The 10878-nt window shown below is 27.8% G+C and overlaps 1 protein-coding gene across 1 annotated transcript in view; it reads right to left on the reverse strand.

The window, feature by feature from the left end:
• Positions 1-6953, reverse strand: part of Ccn (cellular communication network factor protein Ccn) — a 75860-nt gene extending 68907 nt beyond the window's left edge. Inside the window, exon 1 of the mRNA XM_088188394.1 lies at positions 6863-6953. Within this exon, the coding sequence (XP_088044520.1) occupies positions 6863-6949 (87 nt within the window). The 5' untranslated portion in view covers positions 6950-6953. The remainder of the gene's footprint in view (positions 1-6862) is intronic.
• Between the last annotated feature and the right edge of the window lie 3925 nt (positions 6954-10878).

The raw sequence follows: 10878 nt of genomic DNA on the forward strand, positions 1-10878 counted from the left end.
AAATATACAATACGTATACTTTCTTCGTAAGTGTGTTGGTTTTATTGATATTTTAAAAATTCTGTATTTTGCTGAATGAAATAAATTAGTATTGATATTGATTATTCGTATTAAACATTATTTTATTAAAATAATGACCATTTATTATAGATAATAACAACTTATATAAAATACTTATCTCTATTAATCGTCAGGGGGGTTATTTACACGGGGGGTTAATTTTCAGGGGGCTATTTGTCAGGGGGTTATTTGCACAGGGGATTATTTGTACGAGGGGTTAATGTCCAGGGGAGTTTTGATGGAGATATATGTCCAGGGGGTATTTGTCCTGCGTTTACGTGCACTTAGGATAGGAATATTTAAGATACGAAAAAGAAGGCCAAATTAAATTAGATATTTTTTAATATATTCACTGTCTATGCCAGAGGTCAGAAAATTACGGCCAAATCCAGCCCTCTGCTTATTTTAATCCGGCCTGCAAGTAATTGATAGATTTGACATATAAAAAAATCTAACAATCTAACAATCGAGTTAAGGAGCTAGCTATGTATCACCTTATAAAGTGCTCCTATTGCTTTGTATTTCACCGTGACGTTATGAACTTTAAATTTGACAGCATCTTCAGTGCCCACGTAACGCCTTTTGCAATAGATTTGTTCGTTTACCAGTTTTTCGGCGAGAACAGTTGCTAAAAGATAAGCACATTGTGTGTAACATCAATAGACAACTAAATAGCAGTTTTTTAACTCAATTCAGTGGTTTTAAATTATTTTCGATTAACACCATTGCTTTTGCATGGCTCTCTAAGTCAAAATATTACATGTAGCCTTTGCCAAATAGTTAATATTTTGTATAAGTAAAGGGTTATGTATAAATAGTAGCAGTATTTATCCATTTTTAAAGGCTTCTGCAAACAGTAAGTTACTAAATAAGTTACTGGTTTGCACTAAATTATTTATTCAATCAGTCAATGCTATGTTAAAGTGACAAAAAAAATAGTTTTGATGAATAGTTTGCATGGAACTACTACAAATGAAAATATTAATAATAAAGTTGAAAAACGTTAACAAAGTACATTTTAAAGTGAATTTCGAATAAAATGTGTAACATCTGATGGTGGTAAATTTAAAAGCAGAACAAGTATAAGCTTTTTTAGAAAAAAATATGATTTTTGTAAAAATGCACTATTCACCAACAGGTACTATAGAAAACATTTAAATTTATTGTGTATTATTAAAACAATTGTAATAACCGTAAACTTTATTAACTATCGTGAACTTAACCGTCATCAGTTCTGTGACTATTTTTTTATCATAATATAAGCCGTATATTTCGACTTTCTCTACCATACAGTAGTCCAATGGCCCAGTCATGGTATAGGTTGACTAAGATTTTTTAAATCATAGGAGCGATTAAAATTTTTTTCAACGAAAAACCACGCCCTCAGCTATTATTATCTGAAATTAAATAGATTTGAGAATTAGCCTTTGCTGCAGATATCATGAGATTTCTTAACAGATTAAACTTAAAGCTAAAAACAAAAACAGTGCTTATATTTAATATTTACACAACATTTGAATATTTGAGAGAAATGATAAAGCTCATTTTAATTTTGCTTCCTGGCCCGCTGAACTTAAAATATTTACAATCTGGTCCTTCACAAAAAAGGTTTGCTGACCCCTGGTCTATGGTGTTACACGAGCAAAATAACCTTGTCTATATTCTTCAGTCATATGTTTTACAGAGAGACATTCAAAGCGCGTCATGGCGATTTTACAACTTTATATTTAGATTGTCTTGTATAACCGGTAGTCCTTAAGCCGTTGAACTGATATCCTAGAGACTATCGGTTCAGGTCCCCGCAGCAAACTAAACATTTTAATATTAAGAATGCGCTATTATTAAAATTAAGCCCTAACTGCTAAGCGACATCTATTGATTGTAAGCTGTAATTATAGTTAACAATATATAATAAATATCACTAATTTACAAACCGTGTTTTAAATCTTATTCAATTAAACGTGTAAGTGTTGATTATGTTGTGCATAAACGACTTTTAACAATAGTTTTTCAATGACGCATATTTGAGTCATCCACCTTTAGAGTGTAAATAATAAGTAATAAATTTATATAAGTACAATACAATCCTAAAACTTACTGAAAAAAACATGTTTTACAAGACTTTTAACCCTTTCACCGCGGATGACTTCTATAGGTGGCATCAAGAAAATCGCCAGTACTCATTGGACATTTAAAGGTGCCGTAAGCATTTGAGCCTAATAAAATGGCTTTTTAGTATAATTTAAGGCTATAAATCAATTATTTGATCCATAATATTTTTAAAAATATGGCATGAATAGGTGTCCCCACATATTAACAAATTTCGAAATGGCGCCCAAAAATATCAGCTGTGGTGATAATCTAAATGCAATCGGGGCCAGGCCTCACCTAATTTTTTTGTACATAAAAAAAATTAGATAGGGCCGGTAAAGTTTTATTATATTTTGTGAAAATGATCAAATTTTATATTTAGACAAATATTCTACAAGTTTTTCGTATGTATTTGCCCATTTGAGGCAGAAATGATAAATATTACATTGTTTTTTTGTGGGGATCTGTTTTGGATTGGCAGGCGTTCTTACACCTAGAACGAACCAGCGTAGCTTGGCCTCGTGGCTTTATTTTTGAATTTTTAAGTATTGAATTTATTAAAACAGTTTTTAAAAATATAATTTTAATTGATCGTAAAAAATGATTACATTAAAAGAATATCCTAAAACTTAAAACTTTAAATACTTGTACAAGATTTAAAATTGGTAGAAATAGTCTTAGCATAAACGCATACTATTACTGTCACAGTAATAATATATTATTATATCATCATTCGTAATTATATGGATAATTTTTAAAAGAAAATCAATATATGTATTTATAAATAATTAAAACACAGATTACTAATTCTGTTTTACACAATTTAGCTATTTACTAGCTCGAAAATATATTAAATGTGTCGAGACTAATATTATCGTTTGAGTTGAGTACCCAGGTCGATAGTTGTCAATCGCTCATTTTACTAGTGCGAGCGAGTAAGCGAGCTCTGCTAGCATAACGGCATCTCGCTCTTTTTTCCGTCTTAAAAATTTTATTTTTATTTCATAACAGACACACAATATAAAGTAATAATTATGCACAATTAGAGCATATGATCCCGTTTCATCCCATATCATAAAAATATAGATGCCCTTAGAAGGAAAAAATCAGTTTTAAAGCATTAATTGACAACCTAAATCTGTCAAGTCTAGCGCGATGCCGTCCTAACAGCGCGCGCTTTGACCATGTTCCGATGAAAAATTTTACAATAAACTTACACTTGTAAATTTAAGATTATTGAGTTATTTGCATAAGTTAAAAATTCAATATTACTGAAATGTGTTTAACAGAAGTCTTTTTACTATTAATAAATTTAAATTTTCAAAATTTGCTTGAACACAAAGCCAATAAATGCATTCAAAGTTTTGTCGACATATTGTCGACGTTCGAGTACAACGCTTAAAATACGATGTCGACACATAGTCGACTTACGAGCGCAAAGGGCTAATATATTAAAACATCACATTGCAACAATGCATTCTAAATACATTATGTTCCTACAATCATAAATACACCACTGTCAAGCATATCCGACTATGAAATACGGCAGTCATTCAATTTTCAATGCATTATATTATTGACTGCATTTTACGGAGAAAAGAGCATCAAAATGGCTTACCGCTTGCTTTTCGTGGACCACCAACGAATCGCGACCGCTTGAAAGTTCATTGAAATGTTTGAAAATGAAGGTGAGGCTCTATACACACGTTTTGTGAGAGCAGACGAGACGTGGGTTAACCATTCAACTCCAGAAGCGAAATGCCGAAGCTTGGTATAGAAGACTTCAACGGAAAGTGCCTCAAATAAGGTAAACGTACGTGCTAATATTTTTGTACATATAAATGTAGATCAAGGGTAGTTTTAAAATACTCTCTAAAAATATTGAATTAAATATATATAATCATTACTTATTACGTTTTTTATTGGCAGTTCTATAATCGCATTTCATAGCTGACTGAGTATTGACTTTTTAATAAGCTAAAATCATATTTTGAGGGAACATTTGCGGTGCGTCGCCAAATGCATTTTAAGTCTTTTTCAAATAAAGTGACGGATATTCCTTGAAGCTAAATGTTGGCTTAAAAACGCTACTATTTTTTTAATAAAATGAGATGCTAGAATAATATCAATAAAAATATCCATAATTAACGATTGTATTAAGGTAAATTATACGTTATTTTGTCAACAGCACTTTTAGTAGCTTAAAAAAATACTTATCAACTTACAACTTTCTGTGAGAACTCAAGGAATCATATCCTAATGCTGTTAAAAGAAGAGCGCTAAGATACAAGAACAAATAATACCCAAATATATTAATTTATAGGTATATTAAGAACCTTTGTAAGCTTAATCTATAAAGTAGGAGTGTTTGGTTATTCTGGGATTCCAAAATAATGATCTAGATTTAAGACTGCAATGTATTAAAATAACATAAAACACACAAATTAATGATGGATTGTCAATATGAAACGCGTTTTTCGATATATTAAGTAAAAGTTTTTTAGCCATAGCGTTCCCACCAGATCATAGAAATATTTTGATTACTGAAAAAATGACAGTCCGTAGAAGATCAAATGCATCTCAACGTCTTTTACCATCAGCATATTTTTAACTGCCATATTTATGTTATTAATAAATGAATAAAAATAAGTGCAAAGTGCTTAGTTTGTGCCATTGAAAACGTTATAAAATATTCTTTAATTACTATTTTATTGGGACAACTAAATCTCTGAATTTAGTGTGAAATCATAATAGACAGCCCATAGTGGACAGCCGCAGATCCACCGCCTTTGCGCACGGACGTGAGAGTGCTCACCGCTAGGGCTCCGCCCTTGATCGATTAGACTTCTAAAAGCTCTCTAGAAAACTACTGCTCACAGAAAACACAACTGAATGTCTCTAGAGCTATAAATATGCACTACAGTGAGCCTGCGCGCTCCAGGAAATCGTCTTATTCAGCACTATACCAACAATTCTCGTAATCATAGCTGCTTATTTTCATTTATTTATAGAATTAGGAAAGCATAGTAGTTCAGTAAATATTTATGGGTGGGTAGTGAGCCTTTTCTAATTTATTTATTTTTATTCTTTCGTTGCAACTTGACACTCAATGCGTTTCAACGGAGTAAATCGGGGTAAATCAATCAGACATAATTAATATCTATGTATACATTTCGGTGATCAATCGCAATTCCGACGTTCGTAATGATCAGATCTAAATCTGACAAGCCTATTGCGTTACATCGGGATAAATATGTACCAACAATAAGTATTTAATAAGAAATAAAGATGTACATTAATATAATACTAGAAATAAAGAAAATTTAAAGATAATTAAGTATAAGAAAACGAGTACGGCTAGGGGAATTATGTACGGAGGTTTTGATTTATATAATAGTCTTCCAAGAGAAATCCTAAACAGCAAAAATATAACGGGTTTTATAAATGGAATAAAAAAACACCTTCGTACATATAGAAATAAATTATAATATTAAGACTTTATTATTGTATATTTTTATTTTTTCTTTCTGTTATGTATTTTTTATATATTTTTATATATGTTTACTAAATTTGTTAGATGTAAAGATTAGCTATTAAGCTAAATAAATTAATAAAATAATAATAATAATAACTGGGTAAGTCAATCAGATATAATGCACACCTAAGAAATAACAATAAGACTTTTCAGTCTGGTAATTGGTGACATCTGTATAATTAATTATAAATTTTACGTGTATTATAATTTATAATCAATAAATGTTACTTTGCAACTAAGGCCGGTTTATAATATTAGCGCATTTTTATAAATTAAAATTTGCGTCTGCTGCCATGGCTCGAACCCGCGTCCTTTAAGTTACTAATCTAAACCGTACGGACTACACTATTCCGTCCTTAAAAATAATTTGATTACTTACAAATTTTTAAATTATTATTAGTTTATTGCTAAAGTGTTTAAATTTGCTTATTTTTAAATTTATAAGCAAATAATATATGTATGTTTATCTATATATTCCAAAAAATATCATATTTTATTGTCTTGTGCGTGTATTTTTTTATCGCGGTTCATTTACGACTACGAAGTCTTATCTATCTGAATTTATGAGTAAATCGGAAGAAATAAACATCAAAGACGAGATAAACATCAGATAAGATGACACGAGAGTAAAATAGAATCTGAACTACTATAAAAAGTAACCTATGTTAAATTTTCCTAAAAGCAACGAAAATCTCACTATCGTTGTATGACATAAAATAAAAGTTATACTGTGTGAGATTTAATAATTGTATTATAAAAATATAATAAATTTTAACTTTTATGTTAATGTATTTAATATTTAAAAACGTTATTATTATCTTAATAAAACTTATTCTCACTGTATTCATACAATGTTCTCTAACTTTTTAAATGGCCGATTGCATTAAGTCAATTTAACTATAGGCTTATTAATCAATATAACACAAGAAAACAATAATGAAGTTTATAATGAAATACAATAATCACTAATGTGATATAAACCTTAGCTTCTATTGACAATACATTAGGAATCAATGTAGTATACACTAATTAATTATAGTTTCAAAAGATGCTTGAAACGTGAAGTTTGATAGCAGCTTATACAGAGCTCAGAAGCATGTACAGCCTGTATATATATTATTACATATAATATAAATTACTAAATAGTGTACTAAATTTGTATAGAATATCAATTACCTTCAAAGTAGCGAGCTGAGCAGAAACACCGTAGAAATTCTCGCCATACCAAGCCGCGATGCACAAAAACACAAATATACGCATCATGTTGGATCCCTGCAAAATAAAAAAATAGAGAGATATGATATATACATATGTACATGAACTTATGTATATATATATATGCAAGAAAAATATCGAAACACGCTTTAAAGGATACAAGTTGAAATTTCATTTAATAGTAACTTAACAAAAAAAATCACGTGTATGTAATTTTAAACTCACCATTTTATATCTATCGATTAAAATATACTTTTAATCTGATTGAACAGCGTCTAAAATTGACGAAACTTCTGAACCTGCAACAAACTATCATGATACATAAAAACAAATATTTATATGTGAATTAAATTATAGCATTGTCATAAGATGTTAGTTTATTATTTATATTAAAATTTAATATGCTCTAATTATAATAGACAAAAAGGGGTACATTTAAATATTGCTATTAAACAAGTTATATGTACAAGAACGTATTAGGTATAAAATAATACTCGCCGCTGCACTTTTTAAAGAAAAATTCCAAAGTCGCAACACGAAAAATTCGTACAATACATATATTATAATATATCCAAGGAGAGGAAGAAAACGTTCGCGGCGAATGGCAAAAACGCAAAAAGAATAGCAGCGGATAAACAATTCAGTGGTTGTCAAAGTTTACATACGCGGCTGCCTTTTTTATATGAATATCGCAACCATTGCATAGTACATAAATAAAATAAATATAACGCAGAATTAAAACGCAAAATTTATCTTTCACTTGATTCGATCGCTTATCTTTTCGCATCAGTAGTAGAAACTATAAATAAAGTTTGAGAATCACTAAAATGTTCTATCATCGGTTCCTTCCCTGATATTATATATTTAACTGAACTTTATTTACATCATTCAGCGGTACTCCCATTGTAAGGATAATCTCTATAATGCAAATGGAAGTAAAATCTGAGTGCATTATATAATGCAAAATATTATACGCGGTGATGTATTTTAATAATTAAATATCCTAAACTAAAATATATATATTCGCTGCTGACAAACTTCTCAAATAATTATTAATTATAATAAATAATTAATATTGCTTACCAAGAAAAAACTCAAAAGATTAATAACAACTCACTTATTCTTATTTTACTTATTAATTAATTAAAAATCAAATTGGTTACTGAAGTAAGATACTTCAAAAAATAAAGGGTTACCACCTAAAGCATTTCAGATAATGTTTATTTTTATCCAAATAAAAGAGGTATTGCACTAATAAAACGATAATACCGTACATTCTTAGATAATTTATTATATTGGATACTGCATATATTAAATTATTACATTGATTCAAAGTAAAGCGACAATAGTTTGATTTTTCACAAAAAAATATTGAAATTGCAGAAAGTTAAAAAGTAAATTTTGACGAGCTCGAGGCGAGAGAATATATGGTAAACTTTAAGAGCTTTCAAAATTTTAATAAATAAAAATTGGAACATAATTATGAGTTTAATTGCATAAAAATATAAAAAATGTTGTACTGATATTTGAAAAGCATAAAATGACTCTCAATAATGATTATTTAATGCATAAATTAAAACTCTATATTAAAAATATATTTTTACATATTTTTAAACGAAATAAATATAAATAACTCGGATTTCATTGCGCATAACTGAACATTCCGAATAGTAAATGTACTAACAATGTGAAATATCGTATATCAGTGAATTTATGCGTGCAACTGAATACTCAATTATTGTGTAAAATTATACATTGTTTTCAGCTGCAGTTAAATAATGCAGAATCTCTCGTTGAAGCTTAAATGTTCTTTTTACAATTTATGTATTGAACAAAAATTAAATGAATCAAATACTTTAAGATCTAAGATTTAAATGTGTTACAAATACAATGCCCAGAATTTTTACAAAGTTAATATTTAATTAAAATTTATATTTTTCATATTTATAAAAAGAGCACACAACCCAATTTATTCATTATTTTTTAAATTAACATTTTCAGTGCTATAAATATCCAATTTAGTCTATGACACGGTTTAAAATCGCCTGGGAATATGCAATCAGCTGACACCAAAAGGGATTGTTCAGTCGAAGGGATTAAACTCGATACCTATTTTTTATTCTCACCTTCAACGTTCTATCCACAAATTGTAAGTTGTCAATACAAGCAAAACAACTGCCTTTTTCCACTGATTAAAATTCTATAATTCTATTTAGATTTTGGTTTCTTCCTAAGAGACTCATATTGTTTATTTGACGTAATTTGAGAAGAGACAATAACTAAAACATAAGACATGATTGAATCGAATAAACTTTATATTATATCTAATATAATGGGTAACAAGTATATTAAACAACTTATGTTTTCTTCCAATTCCATACCTTTAAAATCAATATATATATATGATATCATACTTTTTTTAATTAAATATGAGATCAATAACAAAATGAATCCCTTCTCTTCTGGAATAAAGTAAAATTCAATCCCTTTATATAATATATTATTATGCAATTTTGAATATATTTCTAACAAAATATTTTCCAGCACGCGTAAGACGAAAAATATAACAATCAGTTGTGAAACCCTTTGAAGAGTAGCAAATTGCATCTACATCCAGCTTAGTAATATAAAAGTGCTTTATGGATATATAAGTGATCAGAAATATTGAGTAATAATATCACGAAAATTCCGCACACTCGTATAATAATATTGAAATTTATTATTTATATATAATATGCCAATATATAAAAAAACTATTTAACAATTAAATGCAATATGTGTATATCACACTTAATAATATAAATAAGTTTATGTAGATTTCTATTGGGTCGGCTGACCTGTTGTGTTTAAAAAAACTAAAAAAACATAGTATACAAATTTATATATTATTTAGTAAAATATTATATGGCTAGTTGCATGAGAAAATTACATTATTTTCACAATAAATTTTTGATTTTCGTTTAAAGTATGAATTTTGTTTGCGCAATAATCACAGAACTAGATAAATGTTATTTGTAAAGTTTATTGTAATAAAAAAAAAGTTACAAACTATTTACAAATACTACGAATTGTTATATAAAATTCCGGCACAGTAAGTTTGCAAGAACATATGTGTCAATTCGCGTTAATATTAGAAAAATATTATAGACAAAAAGAAGTAATGTTTTACTTAATTAAATACATAGTTACTGTCACTTTAATACATATTTAATTAGGTTTTGATTAATTTATATTTTTCATATTTTCATATCATTTAAATAACCGAAATACTGTTATTGGAACTTCCAAAAAATCATTGTAAATAAATCTACAATTTTATAAAGTATTTTTTCAAAGCATAAAAAGCGTTAAAAAAAACATGTCACAAAACCAAAAATCTCAAACAGTATAATAAAAATAATATCATATTTTTAATAATGGTCATTATCTACAACAAAATATGTTGTAGATAATGACCATTTTCTTAACTAATCAATAAAATAATTAAATATTTAATTTATTAAAATTAGTACAAATAAAGTTTCTATAGTAGTAATCTTTTTTTCTCAACACTTCAAAAAATGTTTTATTTTGATTACCATTAAGTAAGTCAGTCGATCTTATTTCACTTCTATGGTGAAAAGTCCCAAAGAAAAAAGTAAATAAATGTGCATTGAATTTTAAGCCGTTTTCTTATTATATGTAAAAATGTACAATAATTTGATAAATTACAAAATATTAACGATAAAATTAATTTAAATAAAAAAAAATGGTTTGCTTTAATATATTAAATTATAAAAAAACGCAATTTTTTTAAATTACATATAAAACTGTTTTTTTTATATAAAATGATATTTAACAAGTTGAATTGGTATTTTAAACATATAACCAATACTTATTTTTTACTTTATTTGTCATGAAATATTTTTCAGTATGCGTAACATAAAAAATAAAATAATAGCTCTGAAACTCTTTGAGGAATAGTGATCTACATTTAA

This window comes from Plectrocnemia conspersa, unplaced genomic scaffold (genome assembly GCF_051122295.1).
Source record: "Plectrocnemia conspersa isolate PC_06_02 unplaced genomic scaffold, ASM5112229v1 ptg000006l, whole genome shotgun sequence".
NCBI lineage: Eukaryota > Metazoa > Arthropoda > Insecta > Trichoptera > Polycentropodidae > Plectrocnemia > Plectrocnemia conspersa.